The sequence below is a fragment of the Canis lupus genome, chromosome 2, assembly GCF_011100685.1.
Source record: "Canis lupus familiaris isolate Mischka breed German Shepherd chromosome 2, alternate assembly UU_Cfam_GSD_1.0, whole genome shotgun sequence".
Taxonomy (NCBI): domain Eukaryota; kingdom Metazoa; phylum Chordata; class Mammalia; order Carnivora; family Canidae; genus Canis; species Canis lupus.
This window is the reverse complement of record NC_049223.1, coordinates 8,397,648-8,420,637: the sequence shown is the minus strand read 5'-3', so window position 1 is coordinate 8,420,637 and position 22,990 is coordinate 8,397,648. Positions and strand designations below refer to the sequence as shown.

General features: G+C 42.6%; 1 protein-coding gene across 1 annotated transcript in view; it reads right to left on the bottom strand.

The window, feature by feature from the left end:
• Positions 1-22,990, bottom strand: part of PIP4K2A (phosphatidylinositol-5-phosphate 4-kinase type 2 alpha) — a 178,378-nt gene that overhangs the window by 37,064 nt on the left and 118,324 nt on the right. The window contains exon 4 of the mRNA XM_038529823.1: positions 12,240-12,392. Within this exon, the coding sequence (XP_038385751.1) occupies positions 12,240-12,392 (153 nt within the window). The remainder of the gene's footprint in view (positions 1-12,239; positions 12,393-22,990) is intronic.

Here is a 22,990-nt window from a genome sequence, read left to right as displayed (position 1 = left end):
TCAAGGCCACTGGACAAGTTCCAGCTTTGACACCATTTCTGATTATAGTTGCAAAAACACAACATGAGTCTCAAAGTACTGATGGCCATCCTCTAGAGGCCCACAAGAGGGAGACACACCTTCTTGAAAGCTGATCTTTATAAAACGGGTCCAATGGCACTCTCCAAAGGAAAGTCAGGTTTTCCTTTCTTTAAAATGAAAGGGTAGAGAATATTTCAAAAGAGCTCTTTTATGTCCTTGCCAGGTGTATGAAACCTCTAGAATAATGAATAGCATGAGTAGCATGATTCCAAAAATCGTAAAAATTGTTAAAATCGTACACATTGTGCATATTACAGGGAGAAGCCTAAAAGAATGGTCACCAAGTGGTAATGGTGGAATTTGGGGTCACTTTGCTTTCTCCATCCCCCATTTAAAAAAATATGCTGCTTGAGTTTTTCCATTTTACAATGAACATTTTATAAAAATAAAAATTAAAGTCCTTTGAAACTTTTTTAGTGGTAAGCACTGTCAATAATCAACTCAGATAATATTTAACCATCCTCAGAGTCAAAAAAAGCCTTTAGTTTTTGTCATTAAAGATGAACAGCATTAGTACATGAGTTTGATTTTTGTCACCCAGAGTATTGGCAGGTTTTAAAGATGCTCTTGCTCTTTTTAATCATACTGAGCATAACTGAGCTACACATTTTAATTTGATTTTTTAAAATATTTATTTATTCATGAGAGACACAGAAAGAGAGGCAGAGACATAGACAGAGGGAGAATTAGGCTCCCTGAAAGGAGCCTGATGTGGGACTCAATCCCAGGACCCCGGGATCACAACCTGAGCCTAAGGCAGATGCTCAACCACTGAGCCACTCAGGTGCCCCTAATTTGACATATTTTTCTGAGCAGAGTTTCACCTCAATTTGTTCTTCATGTGAAGTCAGGTCAGTGGAACATTTTCTATTTCTCTTTCGAAAAATAGTAAACTAACTTGAGATTTGCTAATACAAGATAGACAGTAAAGTGGTATTGGTTGAAAAGAAAACTTCTCTCATCTGATCTAAGGAAATAAAAAAAAGTTGTCCCTCACCTCTGAAGAAAGACAGTTTGGGTGAGCCTTACAAACATGGTGACTATGGGAGTCTACCCCATGTAAGCACGGTAGCAAGAAGGCAGGTTTGTGAGCTGGAAAGAACGCACATGCATCTCAGTGCCTCCATTCACCAGCTGTGGGATCTTGGGCAAGTTATTAGATCACTCTTCATTTTAGTTTCATGTTTTGGAAAATAAGTGCCATAATTCCTACCATGAAGGCAAGTTGTTGTGAGGATTAGTCTGTCTGAATACTTCACACGAAGCCTGTGTGCTACACTACATTCTTCTTCCCTCTGCTGAGGACAGTGGTAATAGTGACAATTATTTTCATTCAAAACTCTCCTAAGAAATCAGCGTTACACTCATCTGCTTTGTCCTCCAAATTCACTCACGAACTTGGATGGGCGTCCACTCTGAGGCAGGCTGTGCGTAGTATTTTGGAGGCCCACAGGGCATGTCTGTCCCCTGTCAGGGACAGACAGGGGGGCACACACCAGTTTCAGTTTGGCTGCTCAACCCCTCTTTGTGCTCAGGTGATTCCCATCTTGGCCTATCTTTTACAAGTGCTGGCAGAAGAGTAAGTCTTTTTGATCAAAATCTCTGTACAAAGCCACAGAGTGCCATGGGACAGAGTAGATACTATGATTCATGTAATGAATACAATACAGAAACTTTCTGAATGCTGTACCGGAAATCATCGACAAGCTCCTCCCGCCTCCCGCCCCGAAAAACACCCACGCAGATTACATTCTACAATTCCTCTATCTTTAAGACTAAATAAACTACTGTGTATACAAATTAGATCAATTTAATCTGCATCTCCACATTTCTACACTTGCTTGTTCTCAAAGGCATTGTGTATCTTATGAGACTCTTAGATGAACACCTTGAAAAATACAGATTTAATAGACTTGAGCCGAGTAAAGAAACATGTGCAAGACCACAGCCCAGATTAAAGCCTGTCGTATTAAGATTCCAGTACTGATAAGCAACAGTTGGTGCCAAAGGTTTAGAAAGCATTTATGTGTCAGAAGAGAAAATCCCACCCATTAACTGAATTGCTGGGCAGGGGCACTGGGAAAAAATGACACAATTTCATAATAGGAGAGGGACATTCCACTGGCTCTGTGAACACCAGGGCTGGGGGACTGCTGCTCTAGCATGGTGTGTCACTGAAGGTGGGAGCTGGCCCAGAGGCCTGGACGTTCACCCTCTTAGGGTTTTCACCAGATGACCCAGGAAATGCTACACACAAATTCTAATGCCAGTGGTCACATCTGCAAACCACATGCACAGACCATTGGGGGTAATTCCACATCCACAGAGACTGTAAATTCATGGCCAGAGCTTTAGCTGGGCCCTTTGCACAACTTGGCCACATCATGCTGCTAGGAGCCCTTCTGGTCCAGCTCCATGTTCACTAGCTGTGTAGCCTTCGATGAATTATTCAATCTCTTTGTGCCTCTGCATTTGGAGAAAAGGGATAATGAGAGTAATGAGTGCATCAGGGTTTTGTGAAGAATGTGAGGACCATGGAAACAGGACTGGGGGCACTGACTGCCCATATAAAGCCAAGACCCTGGGGTGAAGGGTGGAAACTTCCTAGAGCACCTGATGTGTCTCTAAAATGCTCTCTGAGATATGGATTTTTTTTTAAGTGCATGATGGGAACTCTCAATTTCAGTGAACGTCCCCAGAACAAAGACTTTCCAAAAATGAATAATTTTGTAAGTGTATGTATGTAGTAGTATGTATGTATCTGCTTATAAAATATCTGCTTATATTCTTGAAATATAAAAGAAACACGAAAAAAATTCTATTTCTCTCTCACATTGCTTTTAGGTTCTCAGAACTCTGAGCACTTTCCCTTCAAGAACTTAAACATCATTGACAAATTTACAAAACAACTTGAACACAAATGCTTCAAAAATAAGAAGAAAGGGATGTGTTGCGGGCACTATAGTATCATGCCTTTCTTCAATAACCAATTATTTGGCTGGAGTATCTTCCTTTTTTGAATATTGAAAAACATCCTCAGCAGCTATTAAATTCTTTTTTTAACATTGTTGATTCAATCACAGGATAATCTAAGGAATCTCTGCTTCTTCCCTTCTATGTCCTTAATTCCCAGATTACGAGAATGGAGAAATAATTTAATCCTGAGGATGATTCCTTAAGAAAGGTATAAATATTTCCTCCACTTTCAACCACTGTTTTGATGTGGCTACAAGGCAGGCCTTCCCTACTGGCAAAGGCCATATAGATACACGGGTGTGCCCCATCCGCTGTATTAGTATCTCAGTCTACAGGCTAGCAGGTGCAGTGCCTAGTGTAGTCTGTAGACTCCTTTCTAGAAGTCAGATGAGTCCGCTACTTCTGTCCTCTGCCACTCTGAGGTCCTAAGGGAGATAAGGCCACGAACGAACCAAACACTTGGCAATGCTGATCTTCCATGTGTGGCTCAGATATTAAGAGCACACATCAGACAAACAGATGATTCTTTTACAAGAGCATGGGCTGCATGTATACAATCCGAAAGAGTGTGCCTTTCAGTGAATTCTCGAATATGGCATTTTCCTGAGACATTCCTATCTGTGGCATCATGCTGGCTCTCTAGGTGACCTGCAGCCAAAGTCTCTCTCACATCTAATGTGAAGCTTGGTCTGGCACCTGTACTGGTGACTTTCAAATGCTTGCAGTTCCAAGAGGACAGCGAGCTTTCATCTGAATAGGAACTGAATATTTACTTCCCAATTTTAAAAGAGTGAACTTGATTATCATCAATTTTTATTATGCTTACTATATGGAGCTAAAACAATCACAGTTATTCTTGGGGGTCAGTGTTAAACCCACTTCATTACCTACATTTGCATTTTAAAATATTGTTTTTATTGGGGATCCCTGGGTGGCTCAGAGGTTTAGCGCCTGTCTTTGGCCCAGGGTGTGAGACCACCTGGAGACCCGGGATTGAGTTCCCACGTCGGGCTCTCTGAATGGAGCCTGTTTCTCCGCCTCTTTCTCTCTCTCTCTCTCTATGTCTATCATAAATAAGTAAATAAATCTTTAAAAAAAATAAAATATTGTTTTTATTAAGTATTTTTCACTTTTGTATTTTCATGGCCGGATACCTCAAGGCACCTGTTATTTATCACAGAGTGGCTTCTCTTTTTTTCAAGAGTACTCCCAGAAACTTATATCTGTTGGCAATGTGTCTGACACCTGTGTTTCTAACACTCACAGTTTTTACTTTCTTCTGTCTTCTTTTAAAAAAATGTACTTGTAAATGATTCCATGGCACAATCAATAAAACCAAATTTTATCTCTTCATAAGTCTTCCTTAGAACTTTTTCCTATATAGCCACGGGTTTGTTAGAACTGTAATACAAGGCTAAATGAACGTGGTGAAATCAGAATTTTTAAAACATATATGATGAAACAGCCATAAGATCTGTTTCCTTTGCTCTTGGGCGCTCAACAAGAATAACAAGTATTATGAATCCCGGGTTTGTTGCTCTTCTCATGCAAAATGAAATGCCATTAAAAGAGTCATAGCTGACTGAAGGGTTCAGCAGAGAGGATTCTAAGTGATGTACTGCAACAGATAAATATTTATATCTCTGCATGAGAGTGTGAACCTGGGCTCTGGCTTTTGGAAATTGCTGTTATTATCATGTTTCACTCATTTAGAGGCTTGAAGTGACAATTTAATATAGCATCAAATTAATACTTCAATGTAAAGTCTTGTTTCATTTAATGTTTCTGAAAGGTTAAATAATCTGTAATCCTTATTGTGCCTCTGGTTATGTTTATCGATCGCTGTGACAACATGAAAGAAAAGAAAATAAGAAAGAAAGAAAGAAAGATAGTCTGAAATTAAGGAGTGCTTTGTTTTAGAATGACCAAGCAAATAAATAAATCCATACTTTACTTGAATTCATGTTTTGGGAAAATGGTCTTTAAGTAGCAGTGAATACAATTTATTTTGGTTTCAAATAGTTTTGAGGTGAAAAAAGAATGTAAGGATGACTACATTTAGGCTAATATAAATACAAAACTACTGCCTTTCTTAAAATTGATAAAATCAGGTTTAAAAGGAACAAACACTCATCTGTAGTGTTTACAAACATTCTTAGTACTGAGATAATGAAAAATATATAGAATGTATCTGAAGGCAAACACTGGTGCTCCTCGTTTGTTACACTATGACTAAGACCCAGAAGCGCCATGGTTATTTTTTTTTTAAGATTTATTTATTCATTTATTCATGAGAGACACACACACACACAGAGAGAGAGAGAGAGAGAGAGAGAGAAGCAACGACACAGGCAGAGGGAGGAGCAGGCTCCATGCAGGGAGCCCGACATGGGACTCGATCCCGGGGCTCCAGGATCAGGCCCCCGGCTGAAGGTGGCGCTAAACCGCTGAGCCACCCGGGCTGCCCAGCACCATGGTTATTAAAGACGAAATCACTAGGTAAGAACTACTCTATCGTACGTGCAGATGGCATTTATTTATTGATTACAATGAAAATGCTGAATGGCTGTTCTGATGTCACCCTAAGGAGATCTGAGAGGCCCACGGCCGATGGGAGGCTTAGCTGATCAAAGAAGGTGGGTTCCAGAATCATCCCCTTGCCTTCCAGTCGGGAGCTGTGCCCCAGTGGCCCGGGACTGAGGCTGGGAGGTCAAATGTGTAAGCAGGTGTGCCAGGGAGCCGGGACAGGAGGAGGAGCTGGGGCCAGAGAGTGGAGGTGCCAAATTCCAACAGAAACATGCGCTCCTTGTTCATCTTTTTCAGCACAGACAAAACTCTCTGGACAGCACCTTTCCTAAAATAAGCTCAGAGGCCCTCTGGAGATTAAGCAATGAGCTCGCCAAGACTATCAAACATGAGAAGGCAAGTGTGGCTGCCTTTGGGGAAGGCCTCCCCGCCCAGCTGTGGAGTGTGGTCTGCAGCCTTGTTGGCAGCTCCTTCTGGGTCAGCCTCCCTGTTACCCTGGGGTGGGGAGGGGGAGGAGGGAGGACTCAAGAGCACCCCACCAGTTGGCTGCAGCTTGGTTGGCTTGCGTGGGGGCCTGCCTTGCCCCTCTGCCCAGTCCTGCTTCTTCCCCCTACCCTACATAGGTTTGATCCCTAGTCAACACCCTGACCCCAGACTGCGTGGGCTTCTGCTTGGATAGGTCACTCTGAGTGTCAGCAGGCCCAAGAAACAACAAATTCAGGCTCCCAGAAATTGCAGAGGTTAGGACCATCAGCAACAGAATTTGAATAGTCACATATAAAACATTTAAAAAATAAAAGATGCAATTTCTGAGATGAGCACATAACAGGAAACTATCAGGAAGGAACTGACACATTTTTAAAAATGGCACTTCTACAAGGAAATATGGAATTACTGAAATAGCGACCCACTGGGCAGGTGAGACAACAGAATGGGACAGCTGAAAAGAGGACTGGGCCTGGCGGAGCTGAGGAATTGCCCTGGAAAGTCAAGAGCAGGGTTGTCTGGGGATGGAAATGGGAATGAGGAGTGGGGGGCAGTGGAGACCAGAATGAGAACGTTCTAGCTATTGCAGAATTGAGAGGAGACAGAAGGCATATAAAGAGAAAAGGATGATGGAATTTCCAGAAACTGGAGGAAATCTGCTGGGGGCCTGGAAGCCTGAGCACGAATGGGGGGCGGCGGGGGGAGGAGAAACTCTGGGAACTGAGGGCTCTGAGCAAATGGCTGCTCCCTGCCTGCAAAGTGGCGCTCAGCAGGGCGCTCCCTAGAGACCTGAGAGATGGCAATAGCCTTCCTGATGTTTCTGCGAAGAGATGCCAAGAAATGCATCTGCAGCTTCTGAAGGCAGAGGCTCTGCTGGGAGCTCAGCTTCAGTTAGCAGAGTTCCAGGGCGCTCCTCCGACTTAAAACTTTAATGTACTTTTCAAATTTTAATTGACCTCTCCTCCAGATAGAGAACCAAAAACCCAAAAGCAGACTCAGCGTGCTTCTCCAGCTCTAGAAAGTAGATAGTGCCCTGCCACCTGAGAAGCTTCATCAGCATCACCTGGGAGCATGTTAGAGACTCAGCATCTCAGGCCACCTGAGACCCACTGCGTGAGAATCTGCATTTCTGCGCGGTGCTCCGGTGTTGAGTCTCCACCCAAGGTTTGAGAAGCACTGATACACTGTGTAACCTGTTCTGTGCAACACCCAACTGTTTCAGCTGTTGGCTTTTATGTGCCTATTTTTTTCTTCTTTCCGTGGCTTCTTCTTCGAATGAAAATACCCACACCACTGTCCCTCATGGAAGGATAAAAAGATAGGACTCCAAGGAGGGTTCAAAAAAGTCAAGCATTCATTCTAAAATCCTCTCCTGAGATGTAAGATACTAGCTAGCTTACTCAACAAGGAATTCAAGGCACCTGGGTGGCTCAGTGGTTGAGCATCTCAGGTTGTGATACCAGGGTCCTGAGATCGAGTCCTGCATCAGGCTCCCCATGGGGAGCCTGCTTCTCCTTCTGCCTGTCTCTCTCATGAATAAATAAATAAAATCTTAAAACAACAACAAGGAATTCAGATTTTTAGACAGGACCTCCAGATTTGGGTCAAGTTACTAATTGTTTCCCAATGCTAAGGACAAAAAAGGCTTTGGGGGTTACTTTATCAGTTTATCAGTTCAGTCATTTTGAAATGAGAAACAAGTAAATTTAAACCCTGCATTTCAAAAATGGAAAAGATATTCTTCATGATATATTCCTAGGCATTTCTTGATGAGGCATACAATAACCTGTTCGCTCTCTTAAAACTTCTAAGATTCCACTGACACTGACCCTGAATTTCAGTTAAAGCTGAAGCTACATGATGCCAAAACTCCCAATGATTTTAAGCCAGCAGGGGGGGAAAAATCAGTCATTTTAAGAGACATTCAAGTAGGTTTCCTTTTTGAATGCTCTCTGACACCGGTGAGCAAATTAGTTGATAATTGTCATTTACAAGACCCAAGTTTGTTCTAGCCTAACAGAAAAGTGAAGAAAATGGTACTGACACCAAAACTTTGGGTAATTTTCCCAAATATAACAAAGAGAAAACCAAATAAAATAAAAGAGGCTTGTAAATGTTTGCTTTGCTTAATAGAAATTCTCTTTTGGTCTGAGGGATGATGTGGAGTGGAAATTATGGTAGGATTTGGGCCGCAAGTAAAGACTGAGGCAAGATATGGGGGCTTGGGAAAAATTCTAACTCCTTATGGTTTGAATTTTCATAATTTTGCAACCATCCCACACGACACCAGAAACCAGGCCCCCTAGTGGATTGACAGAGTTGATGATTTCAGCACAGGGAAGCAGGAAACAAAGGAAACAAAGTAGAAGAATGGTCTTTATCTTATTCAATCATTGAATAAGAGCACTTCCCATTCACTAAGCTGAGCAGGTTGTAAACATCAATTCACCTAATTAAGACAATACCCAGTAAAGGAGGTACTATTAACCAAATTTTATAGACAGAGAAATAGGTGTAGAGAAGTTCAGTCACTTGCCCAAGGTCATAGCTAGTCAGAGGCAAAACTGCAGCCGACAGCTCCAGAGTCTGAGGCCTGAACCGCCTGCCACACCGCCTTGCTGGGGAGTTTGGCTTGTCAGAAACGTAGTCCCAAGAAGAATTTATGTAAACATCTAGCAATGTTCTACTTCTCCAGAGACTGGCCTCGTGGTAATTTTAACCTTCCCGACTATCGCTATAGCTCTGGCTATATTTAATCAAAACAGAAAACAATGAAAGAAAAGAGAAGGGAAAAGAAAAGTCAAAGGGCCACGGAAGTACCGCAACTATCGGCAAGTCCATTCGTTTACTCCAAGGAGGCATCCTCTCTGAGAGCCAGTGCTGTCCACTGACAATCGGAACACGCCTCACTGCTCATCCAGACCAGGCAGCAGTTCAGAAGCCCAGCAGCACATAGAAGGTAAAAACAAAACAAAACAAAAAAACACAACAAAAAGCAAGACGAAATCGAAGAATTGACACTTGCCGCCCAAGCAACAGACAGAAATTTATGACTCAGCATAAATCCTCGAATTGGTCCAGATCTCCTTAGAGCAGGAAAAAAAGCCTGACATGTGCCTCAAATGCCTGGGAGCATCACAGAATAGAACAGAGAACCACAAAGCCTGGAGAGACCTCTCCTGGATCACAGATGACGAGGCCTGTATCCAATCACGGGCAACAGCTAACTTGGGGATTTACGAGGCTGAGCTCGCCACTGGGTCAAATCACCAGTATCCCGTGTGAAGGTGGCCTCTGTCAGGAGGGGCGTGAAGAACATTCAGGAGGCAGCCAGGCCAGCAGAGGGCCAGGGAGCCCGTGCAAACTGCATCCTCCCTTGCACAACCGTGGTACCAAGTGTAATTCTGTGTTGATGTGGTTTCAGCAGCCTACACCGATGATTTTCAAGTTCCATGAAATTCTATGTTGCATAGGTGTTTGCAAGGATGACGTTTACTGTGTCACGTGTCTTCTCCATGGGGTACTCCTTAGACTAAGGCAACCCTTGTCTGATCCTAGCACCAAGAACAGTTCTAGTCCTGCTCAACTTATTCATTGGTATCTTCAAGCACAGTAGCTGTGTCACTGACTTACTCAGGCTTCTCTTTGCACGTTGGCTCTAGGAAACTCAAATTCCTGGCCCTCATGCTAGCAAGCATGCTGGTCATCCCAGCCCAACCCAGGTTTCATTTTGTGTCCATCCTCTCCTTCCCTCTTCTACCTTGCCTCTCTTCCCATTTATTCTACCTCATGTTCCAAACTTTGTGGAAGGCCACCTTCTATCCTTTCTGGAATTAGGTCAAGAGTAAATCTGTGAACAAATGAATGAATGAATGAAACACAGATGGGGAAACCGAGCTTCAAAGATCATCTAAGTAGCCATTTCTTCACAAGCTAGGATGTAGGTCTCTTGATTTTCAACTTAATGTCCTTGAAATAAATTGTATTAATCATGGCAATTCTCATTTATTAAGACACTTTAGGTGTAAGATGCTACTTTTAAGAAGAAAGAAAAATCCAGATGTTGGAGAACAGACTTTTTGGGGAAAGAACATACCAAGAAGATAACTATTTTCCAGCAGTGGAACGAAAGGAAATCTTGAGCTCTGTGAAAGCCCTAGGAGGACATCAATATATTTATTATGATCCCCAATGTATTTTCTATAATACTGGTCACATGTCAAATCTGCATGCGAGGTTACAGCGACTACCCCAGAGAAAAGGTTTCAAACAGTGATTTCTGGAAAGCCAAGAAATTCTGAACTCAAAGTTGTCATCAGGAAGTTGATGTTTGAATTGCGTGTCACATTTTATTAGAACGTTATCATAGCCACGTATCAGAATAATATGTTTTCATCAGTCACTGAGGTATCACTTTGCTTTGAATGTTCTGAGATAATTTAAAGAAAGAGTAAAAAGACTGTCTAAGCATGACATTAAGTTCCAGAGGGGGAAACATGAAATAGTAGACACTTTAAAAGGTGAATAGTTAAAAGTCTCATACTGTAATTCAATTCATTCAGAAGCCTGTGCCTGTGCCCTCACTCATACTATCCCGGTATTTTAAAATGTCCTTTATATTAAGCAACAGCATAAGTGCTATAGAACAAATTTCAAAAGGAAGAGATGTCTTAAAAGATTTTTTAGACATTCAATGAATTTAGAGGCTGACTTAATGTTTTTAAAGAACAAAACAGGAGCAGTCCCCAGTTTCCAGAAACAGAATATAGCTCAAAGATTTTTAATAGATTTCACTGCAAGCAAAATGCAATCGATCACATTCGCAGAGATGGGAAGAATAAGCAAGTGCCAAGAAATAATTCAAGACGCTAGAACATCACATGTGACCATAAAGTAGGGAAGTGGACTTTTAAACAGAAGTCTCAGAGCTCACAAATCCAAATGACCACTGCCTTCAAAGTAGTCACCTTGAGAGGCCGAGATTTAATAATGTTTCAGAATCCTTCAGTTAACACAGGCACTTAATTCTGAGAATCCTCTGTGACAGCCAATCTTTACTTGTGAGGAGGATTTGGAGCTATTTAGGTCAAAAAATAAAGCAGGAGTCTAAAAGCAAGCGTGTGTGTGTTGGTGTGTGGTTCAGATATTAGTTCTGAAGATGACTGCTGTGATGTTGCAAGCAATGGTCATATTCATGCCAAAGACCACAATTTCTCAGGATGCCACAGTGGTTACTGCTGTGTGACTTGCTGATGATGGTCGCCAGCACCATCTACCGAGGTGCCAGCGTGTGGCAGAGCTGTGCTGAGTACCGGATGTGAGCTCTTCCCCCTTAACCTCCAGGACTCCAGAGTTAGGTGTTGTTATTACCTCCATTGTATAAACCAAGAAACTGAGGCTTCAAAGTCCAGAAGTCACCTGGTTAGGAGGTGACAGGGCTGGGATCTGAAGCCAGGAGTATCTGACAATGGACTTCATGCCCTTATACCACAGTACGTAAAGCCTTGTACAGCTCCAGCTGGGACCTGAGGAATATGTGCTCTATCAGGCACACTTATGTCATAATTGTTGAGATTGAGAAAGAGAGAGAAAGAAAGGGAGGGAGGGAAGGAGGGAGGGAGATAGATCATTGCTCCCAACGGGAGTTTCATTTTATTCCCAGGGGATTATGAATGGAGAACACTGAAGGGTAAAAAGGACGCAGGAAGTAAACAAACACCAACTTTCTAAAATCGAATAATTTTCTCCGAGTGGGGTGGACCCCTCTGGGACGGGGACAGGAACAAACAGAGAAAACAAGATAGGATTTGGAAGTGTAAATGGATAAATACCCAAGAGGTCGACACCTGACTTCTGGCATGGTGAAAACACTTCTGAAATGTTGCCAAATCTTAAACTAAGTGATTTTAAATTCAGAACGGTAATCATCAAAACTATTATGCGGAAGAGTATTTACATGAAAAGTGTTAAATAAATAACTAATGATCTTCACAGTACAAGAATTCCTAAATGTTAATGATCAGCAATCTGGTCACAAAAATGTTAATAAACCCAGGGAGGAGATTTTTATGTTAAATGTGTTCTTATTATTCCTAACTAGATCTTTGGCCTTGGTCATAATTCATCATGAATGTTAACTTTCTCAAGAGTTTCAAATAGAGAAAAATTACCTGGTGGTATTTCTTCAAGATGTTGTGCATTTCGGCCACATCTTCACTCGTGATGGTCTTGATGATGTATCTTTTGTCGTAGGAGGTGTGGAATCGAGCCCCGCTGCGTGCCTGGGAGTCGTTGGGAAGGGGTGCGCTCCTGGTCAAGGAATTCTTCCCATTGGGATAAGGCGGGGGGAGGAAGGAAGAGACAGGTTTAGAGGCATGGCCTTCTGATTTCCAGATCATGTGTTGTCATCACAAGTTTTCAAACACATTTATGTTTGGAAGAAATTGGTATATGTAGGATGACAACATTAAATATGTATCATAACTCAAACTGCTAGTCTTATTTTTTTAAGATTTTATGTATTTATTCATGAGAGACAGAGACAAAGGTGGGGGAGAAACAGGCTTCCTGCAGGGAGCCTGATGTGGGACTCAATCCCAGGACCCCCGGATCACGCACTGAGCCAAAGGCAGACGCTCAACCGCTGGGCCACCCAGGGATCCCTCAAACCGCTAGTCTTTCAAATGAAATGAAAACAGCTTGGATATATACTATGCTTCTAATGTCCTTAAGGTAGGCTAATGGCCAACTCCAACCAGTTACTTTGTCTACCTTGTTCTTTTTCTGAGCTGGACAAGAGCTCACATTTTCTTCTGAATAAAATTAGGTTCCAACCACAAAAAGAATTTCTTCCATTCCCCGAGTGGTTTCCTTATAGAACAGTTACTCTGCCAAACAGCAGGCCGAAAATATTTCTCAGAATCTTATGGGTGAGGAGATGGGGACAGGAGAGGGTCGATCACTGGGCAAAGGCCCCACGGCTAGTAAGGGGAAGCGCTAGGAGCCCCATCTCCAGGGCAGAGGACTCAGAGCCCCAGTTCTCAACTAGTAAAGACCACTCGCAACTACTTCATCTGTGCCATCCTTGGGAGAGGCCTGGGCAGGTGTATTCTGAACTAGCTCCTCATAAGACTCTGACTTAGTCCATCTTCTACCCCACTTCAGCCATTTTGAGAACAATTTAGCTCCTGGTGGACAAGGAGTGGCTCTGAGCAGGGGCTCTTGTAGCACCATTTCGTTCCAGTATCTGGCTCAAGCTACTGATACTCTAGCTAGGTAAGTCCACCTGAAAGTCGACCCTTTTCTCATTTGTGACTCTCTTGTTTGAATCTCCCGTTTTCTTAACCTTCAAGAAACCTCTCCCATCTCCTTCAACCTTCTTACACTGGTCACTCAGACTACTAGGATGATGTCTAGCACCTCAGAAGGGTACTCCCCAACCCTGCTGCCTGCTTGTGCCTCTCAGTACTGACCTTCCCACCCTGCCTGGCTCCAGAGCTGGGTGGCATAGGAGGGATTCAAAGGCAAGACACTTTCCCTCTCCAACTTCCTCTCTACAAGTGGGCATTTGAAAGCCCCACTGAATGTCTGGTAAAGGGGACACAGATGTCTTTAGAGAAATGAGTGGTTATCACTGCATCATGGATTTTCAATGAAAGAGGTCTTTTCCATCTAGTATACGCAGGTCGCTATGCTTTCCTTCCTCTCTAGATGAAATCTGACAGGATTTAGCTCTATGAAGGACAACTAGGCTGCAGTGGCAGAGTCGCTCAGGAAGGTCCTTCTCATTGCTGAGGGAGTGGTCTACAAGTGTGATGCCATCTCCCAGCATGCACCCTGGCACGGCTGTGGCGACCGTCACATTCTAACACAGCACGTCTTGATTAGAGGGCTGGCAGGCACAACTGTCAAGAGCAGAGCCAATGCTGCCAATTAACTGAATTTGCTTTCCTTAGGTTATTAGGAAACTGGAGAGAAGAGGGAAAAAAATCGATGTAACTTCCAATGACTTTAAATAGCAGGATTTGGCAGGGTTAAATTATTCTTGAGACAACTGAAATCCATCCATTAGATAGACTGAGAAGGATGAAAATAATTTTCAGGATGAAAATGGCCATATTCATGAAAGTCTAATTCTCCAGTACATTGGGTTTTTTTTCTTTTTTCCTCAAAAAAATTCTCCTTCACACTACTTCCTACTATGAATAAAAAGGAAGAAAATGGAAGTGAATTCTCCCTCTTGGCGTTTTAAACACCAGCAAAAAAAAAAAAAAAAAAAATCAATTATTGTCACGGGCTAAGGGTCTTACATTTTTCTCCCACACATTAACTTGCAAAAAATTATCCCAATAACTTCTTTTTTCGGAGGGGGGGTGGGGTAGGTAGTAAAGGATGCTGTGCTCAGCAAAGGATAGAATTACAGCAACATATTGATTAATATCAGATATTAAAGTCTAACATTATATCACAGACCAATGGGAGAGAATAAAATTGAACGCTGCACAGTAAGTGCTTCTCAAACTTTAAGGAGCAACCAAATCACTTGGGGATCACACTGAAATGCAGATTTTGACCTTGCAAGTGTGGGCTGGGGCATCTGAAGAAGGAGATGAGGACGATAGAGCCATGGCAAGTCTGTCTCCCACGTGAGAATCAAGAGTCTACTGAAGTATGGCTAGAGTGGGTTTTGTCTATGCGGAGGGTATAAACTCCAGTGCATTAAGTGTGTCATAATCACATACTTACTGGCATGAATACCTCTCCCATTATATTCTGTCCAGTTTTGGTTTGGTTAAAATGGGAAAGTTTATTTTATTCTTTTAAAGGTTTTATTTATTTGAGAGAGAGAAAGAGAGAGCACACAAGGATGAGCAGAGGGAGAAGGACAAGCAGACTCTGTGCTAAGTGCAGAGCCTGACGTGGGGCTCAATCCCATGACCCCGAGATCAAGACCCGAGCAGAAACCAAGAGTCAGATGCTGAACTGACTGTGCCACCCAGGCTTCCAAAAATGGGAAACTTTATAGTGAAGTAGAAGAATTCATTCCATTCACTGTATTAATTCATTAGAAAAATACTTAATAATGATTTATACAAGGCAAGGTATGGGCTTCCAAAAGGCTAGAAATGACTCATCAAATAAGTAGTGGCTCTTCAGCTCAGATGCTACCTCTTTCAAATTCTTTCTTTCCCTTCAGTTTCAAATATATTGATAATCATTTATTCTAGACTCTGCATTAGCATATTGTCCATGTCTTAATCCTGGTCATAACACTTTACAAATTCTAATCCTGACTCTGCCTCAACTCAGTTTTTCAATAATCATGAGTAGACCCAACCCAACTGGTAGTCTACTTCCCGTGCATGTAAGGATGTTTTTAAGGCTCTCAGTTTTCAAATAATCAGTGAAGTTAGGAACAGCCACATTGTCAGAATTAAGAAAGTACCTTTTATAATCACTACGAACATAAAAAAATATGAACCAAATTTATTGAAGGCCTTAGAGAAGTAGAAAATGAGAAGAGTAAACACTATTTTACACAAAATGAACAATCCTTGAAATGACTCTTAAGGCCTGGAAAAATCCAACTCACTATTTCATCTTTATTTTCACAACATTCTCCTGAGATAGGAAAGGCCAAGTGCTTTTTCCCCACTTGAAGATAACCAGACTGTGGAGTACAATAGAGTCAAGTAATACGCCTGAGGCTCCTGCCTAACATTTCCTCTGAGGAAGCCAAAATGGGTAATTTTTGAAGATAAGACTAAACTTTTGCCATCACTTTACATCATAATCATAGACTTTCTGGGTCTTTGAAATAAGGTAGAAGAGTGTGTGGGTATGTGTGTGTGTGTGTGTGTTCGTGTGCATCTAATGGTACGGCACCTGTTCTACCGCTCTTCAACCATTGGGTATGTCCATTAGCTTCTCTGAGCCTCAGTTTCTGTGTCTATAAAGTGATGGAGAATAAACTAGGGGAGAGGGTGAGCTGAATGAGATCTCTACCACAGATCTTTCGTAACTCTCAGAACGAATTTACTTGAAGGCATGGCATGCTGCCCCAGGAGCTATAGATTCACCTCAGAGGGTGAGTCAGTACACTTCCCAACAAAAGTTCAGTCAGAAAGGTACAGCCAGCACCTCAGCAGAGGCATAATGTTGGTTTAGGATATCTGGGCCATGATTGAAGAGAAGATGGCAATAGTTCTTAGGGCAGCATGAAAATAATGCTTCATAGATTCCAGATACTCTCAGGACAATTTTGGCAAGATGGAGAAAATGAGCTGAGAGAAGGAAGTCAAGGCTATGTATCTAAAGGAGCCACTAGGCAGCTTCCATACAGTCTGCTATGTAGCAAAATTAAATTCTGAAATTATTCAGTGTGCTCTGCTCTGTCACAAAGAAAAAATGAACCATAGTATCACACAGGATGGTTGGCGAGTTTGGGAGGTGAAGAGGAAGAAGGCCTGAGAGAAGCAGAGCTTCGCAGTGACCTTTGGTAACCCCCAAGGGGTCCCTCTATATGTAAATAATGTTCACAATCAAAGAGCATGACAGCTGACAGCAACCTTGGAGATTATTCTAAGCCATTTAATTTACAGGTAAGAAAACAGAATCCCAGAGAGTGGAAATGACTTGCTTGCCCTAGTACTTGAACATTTGAGTGGGACGATACACATGAGGACCTTGCAGGGGCCTCTCCCAGAGCAGTCGGCCTCCATCCCTCCCACCATTGCTGCCTCCCTCCTGGGCTCAAAAGTCTGGTGGGCATTAATGATGGGATCGTTGATACAGTCTTCCATGGTGACAAACACCTTCCAATGACAATTTAGAGCATGAATGAACTGGCACAAAACCAAGCTGTCTTTATGTTTTCAGTATTGCCAAGTAAAAGTAAATCATCAGTAATAGCCTCAATGCTAATGCAGGCCAGGGTCCTCAATCTACATTTTATTAACGTGTGCACAAATCTATCCTGACTCATTCTAGGACTGTTCATTACTCGACTTGAGGAGCTGTCTTCTCGCAAGGCAAGAGCTGAGACTGATGTATGTTTCTGGAACACGGCTTCAGGACAGGGAAAGTATGTGTGGTTGAGCCCTGGGCTTAAAGTCAGACAATTCATGCGGCACAGACAGGGCTGAAAGATGCCCAGCACTTCATATTTCTGACAGTGCTGTGCACTGGGGGTGACGGTGTCAATCCTAAGAATTCTTCACATTTCTGACCACGTGACTCAGTACACTGTGTCTATTTTAATTAGTTCACATGTTCTGAGAATTGCTGGGGCTTTTCATTCTCTTTTGGTGACTGGCTTCTATCTCTAGACTGTCCTATCCTGTTTTTCCCTGCTTAAAACTGTAAGGGTTTTCTTGACAAATAATGCCAAGGCTGAAACAAGAAATCCTTTACTCTGGGAATGCGAAATTCTGGGTTACTCTCCACAATGCTAAACTGGAAAGAAAGAAAAAAGAAAGAAAGAAAGAAAGAAAGAAAGAAAAGACAAAAAGAAGTTAAGACAAAATCTGCAAGTGAGGACAAGTTGTGCATAGAGGAAAGAAGGTCCAGCTGAAGATACTATATATATATATATATATATTTTTTTTTAATTCTTTCCCTCTTAACCACCTGATTTAAAAGACCAAGTCTTGGGGCACCTGGGTGGCTCAGTCGGTTAAGTGTCTGCCTTTGGCTCAGGTCATGATCTCAGAGTCTTAGGGATCCACTCACATGTCAGGCTCCCTACTCAGCATGGAATCTGCTTCTCCCTCTCCTGCTCTCCCTATTCATGCTCGCTCTCTCAAATAAATGAATAAAATCTTAAAAAAAAAGACCAAGTCTGAGATGAAAATCTGATCTAATCAAAGACCTAAAAATCACTGCTTATAGGGCTGTTTAGTCATCTTCAAGGTAATTCCCATTTCCAAAGTAAAATATTTACTCTCAGGAATGTTCACCAATACCTACCTTTCTGGGTGTATGAGAAAGTTGCCAGGTAAAATGACACAATGATATCTACCTAGAATATGGAGCTCTACTCTTATGCCCTCATTAGAAAACAGATTTCAGAAAAGAAAAGAAAGAAGAAAAAAGGAAAACAGATTCTTTGTTATAGACAAAGCTATATATTCTGAAACACGGTGTCATTTTAAAAATTCAAAATCTGGGATTCTGAACCTCTCAGTTCAAAAGTGTGAATGTGCAAAACGAAGTGCTCTTTGGCTATGTGGAGTCAAAGTCACAACACAGTTTAAAGGCAATCCAGGGCATTCAATGTGTGAAATGTCCCACTGGCCTTGTGAAATGTCCTCATACATCTTCCCAAGTCTATAAGCCATCAGAGAAGACAAGACCCTCACAAAGCCATGAAGTACACATTCATCAAAATGGTTTTTAAAATTTTTTTTTTATTTTTTGCTTTTTTTTAAAGATTTTATTTAGTTGTTCAAGAGAGACACAGAGAGAAAGAGGCAGAGACACAGGCAGAGGGAGAAGCAGGCACCTTATGGGGAGCCCTACATGGGACTCGATCCTGGGTCTCCAGGATCATAACCTGGGCTGAAGGCGGTGCTAAACCGCTGAGCCACCTAGACTGCCCCATCAAAATGTTCTGACATTGAAACCATCTCTCTATGTTTAGTCCATTCATACTTCTATTTAGTTTACTCATATCTTCTCAGGTTCACGTTGCCAAAGCAGAGCCATGATGGCCTTTCAAATTCCAAACAGTGCTGCTGATGAAGCTGGCAGATGGTATAACATGGCATTGGGCATGGAAACTTTAAAATCAAGACCGTGAATTTGGGCAAGTTAATTTAAGCTCTTGGTGCGTTGGTTTCCATATCTATAGAAATAACGATAAGGATAATAATAATATGAGCCACACGTTTGGGAATTAAATTAGAGGAGTATAATGTTTTAAAATAGTGCCTGGAAAAGAGAAGTACTCGGGATCCCTGGGTGGCGCAGGGGTTTGGCGCCTGCCTTTGGCCCAGGGCGCGATCCTGGAGACCCGGGATCGAATCCCACGTCGGGCTCCCAGTGCATGGAGCCTGCTTCTCCCTCTGCCTGTGTCTCTGCCTCTCTCTCTTTCTCTCTCTGTGACTATCATAAATAAATAAATATTTAAAAAAAAAAAAAAAGAGAAGTACTCAATAAATGGTAGCGATGATTATAAATAGTGAATTTCAACTTGGAAGATCTTTACAAGTGCAGATCAATATTGACAGATGATTCTGCAGACTGAGAAGCTAAAAATGAAGAAGGACTCAGAGATAATCTTCTTCCAATTTGTCCTTGATTCCTCTTATCCCCACCCTGGCCAAGCCTCTGGTTTGTACCTAGGAAAAATTGAGAGCCTCCCGCTGTCCATTTACCTTTGCAGGTTATTTCCTACAGCCCTCCTTAACAACCACTTATATTTTTACAAACGAATTTACAACATTTTATAAAGAACTCTGAGGTAAAAAAAAATTCCCAACCCACAAGGTCTTCCTCCTGTCCTCAGCGCCCACTTATCTCCATCAAAGGGGATAAAGGGGTGGGACAGGTCTCTAAAGAAATAGAAAGTGGGGCATCTGGGTGGCCCAGTTGACTGAGGACTGATTGGACTCTTGGTTTCGGCTCAGGTCATGATATCAGGGTCGTAAGTTCGAGCCCCACGTTGGGCTCCAGGTGCAGCACAGAGTCTGCTTAAGATTCTCTTTCTCCATCTCCCTCTGCCCCTCCTCCCTGCTCACTCACTCTCTCAAATAAATAAATCTTTAAAAGACAGAGAGAGAGAGAGAGATGGAAAGCACAGGGGAGGGATCCCTGGGTGGTGCAGCGGTTTGGCGCCTCCCTTTGGCCCAGGGCGTGATCCTGGAGACCCGGGATCAAATCCCACGTTGGGCTCCCGGTGCATAGAGCCTGCTTCTCCCTCTGCCTATGTCTTTGCCTCTCTCTCTCTCTCTCTCTCTCTCTCTCTGTATGACTATCATAAATAAATAAAAATTAAAAAAAAAAAAAAAAAAGGAAAGCACAGGGGAAGGCAGCTGGGAGAGGTGGGTGACTCCTTCCTGAGGAGAGGAGGAAAGCAGGCTGAAGACGCCCACGGATTTGAAGGCACAGGGGAGGGAAAGTCAGGGGAGCTCACTGCGCAGACCTCTGCTACCTCAAGGGAGAAGCAAGAATAAAGGAAGCAAGCAGGTGCCAGGTAAAGATGAGGGCTCAAGGAGAGAGACGGAGGTTTGCAAAAGCAACCTTGGAACTGACAGTGTGGGGAGGAATCTGGATGACACGCTGAGTTACCTCGAAGTCCACAATCCCGTTCAATGCAGAGCTTTAAAAGATTCAATTGAACATTTAAAATATGGATTAATAGACACTGATACAGTGTCTTGTTACCTCCACTGCCCACAAATTTATTCATAGGCTTCAGATCTCAGCATGTACGGCAGAAACAGAGCGAGTCAGAAGTCAAGGGAACGAGCCCTCCCAGCTCCCCTCGCTCTGTTACCTGACTATTGGCAAAGAAAGTTGGACTTAACGTCTCTAGGTTTCCTTCTTGCTCTACTAATTAGTATTCAGTAATAGTTACTGCTATTAGTTTGCAGAGAAGTAGGAGATGGACAATGATTTGCTGTTAATTTAGGGGTGATATCTAATCACAAATGTAAACTAACTGCAACATACACGCTGTATTCATTAGCCACCTCGTTCTTCTGTACATTTGTTCGTTAGTTTCACATTATAAACGATCTGATGCCTCAAATTCACTTGTTCTAAATGGAAACACTGTTATCGCACCGCCCTACCCTCGAGAAAAAGGGAGCTCAAGTCAGTGGTGGAGGAAAATTAAAATCACCTATTGAATATAAACTACTCTTAAGCCGCATTCTTCTTCCTTAATGGCTTTACTGAGCTGTAACTCACATACCAGATAATTCACCTCTTTAAAGTGTGCAGTTTAATGGTTTTTAGTAGACAAAATTAACCGTCACCACAATGAATTTGAGAACATGGTTATCACCTTGAAAAGAAACCCTTACCCATTAGCAGTCACTCCCGTTCTGACCCCCACCCTCAAGCAGGAAACCACGATCCACCGCCTTATAGATTTGCCTATTGTGGACAGTTCATATAAACACACTCCTACAGTACACGGGCATCTGTGACAGGGCCAAACTTTCTTCTTGCAAGTCCCGAAGGTGACCAACTTGCTAGCTATAGATTCCTGGGCTGTCTCTGGGCGAGTGAGGGACCATCATACGTACACTGTACTCGGTCCAGCGTGGTAGGACACATTTATAGCCAGCAAATCTTGATTCTTAGGGATGCTCCCAGAGGAGTTGGGGGAAAAGCCGAACTCTCTGGCAAAAACTGAAGTTCTGGGGCAGACCTATTAGATGTAGGACAGGTAGCGAGATGACAATTGAGTCCACTTTTGCTTGATTCTCTTGCATCTTGGTAAGTGGACTTATTTTTACCCGCTTCCGTCTTGCACAGGCAAACACGTGACTGATCTTACAACATCCTGTCCCAAAACTCAATAGCAGTGTTTGAAGCTCTGTGTCATGTCAGCCCTTGGCAGGAAATAAAGGAAGATAATGAGAGATGAAACTCACTCTTCAGTGGCCTTCTGACTCTTCTAATTGGAACTTTACTGTCATTTCCCTTAAGAAAGGGATTAATGGTGCCATCCTTCCTCCCCACTCCTCTGAAAGTCTACACTGAAGATGTTTATTTCCGCAGTGGGAGGTCTGGGATTAGTGGGGCCTCCAGAAGGGTGGAGGAAATGTAAAGGTCAATTTAATTAGCTCATTCTTACCACTGATCTTCTATGTCTCTCCTGAAAATGTCATGATTTAGTAACCATTACAGGTCCCCAGTGCATTTCTCAATACTCAAGAATTTTGAATGCTTAATTCCCAGAGTCTACACCTTCGTGGATTTTTCCCCATTTTGATATGGGTTTGTATTTCTGTGAAAAATCATGTACGCAAAGTTTTTATTTTTAATCAGCAGAAAGGCCACTTAATATCAATTAGGCCATGCTCCAGTGTATAAAAGCCACCACCTTACAAAGGGAACATGTCGACATTGCACACGAGCACCTCAGTGACTGTCATTTACTCAAGATGACTTAATAACAGATTCAGAGCGTTGGCAGCTGGGAGGGTTGCCGCAAAGATCATGTCCTTCTCCCTCATTTCATAGATGAGAAAATTAAGATGCAGCCACAGCATCACTCCCTGAAAATCCAAGATTAACACCAGCCTCCTTGCTCCCGGGAAATGTTCTTGCTCCTAATCCATGCTACCTGTTTCATGGGATTGAAACTTGGAAGCTGAACGCTCCCTGCTGACAAATCAGGATTATGATTACATGCCTCAAATCACAAGGCCGGGAGCCAGGAGCAACCGCCCAGACAAGGCTGCTTTCTCAGTTTGCATTTGACATATCTGAGAGAACACAGATGGTCCTCTGACCTTGTCAGAGAGGTAAAGACCAACATGCTAACTTGAACATCATCATGAAGGATTTATTAAATGCCCACTGTGTTCAAAGCTGTGTGTTAAGCTTTTCGGGAATTTCAAAGAAAGTCTACGCTGTGATCCCAGGTGTAGAGTGGCTTTCATTAAAAGGAGGAGCAAGACACACTGCAATTTAACACTTATCAATAATGAAACGACGGAGGCAAGAAGAACACAAAAACGAATGGCAATGACCAGAGAAGGAGGCAGAGTTGTGGGAACTTCACAGAGCACCATGAGATCTCCTTCAAAAATCTCAGGTTGGTACTTGACTGACATTAAATTACCAGAGTCCCGTGTCTGAGGATCACACTAAGCAAACACAACATCTAACCTGGACAGAAACTCCCTGTGGCAGGGACAACTGTTCAGTTCTTGGTTGGAAGTCATGGGTCATAACCCAAAGT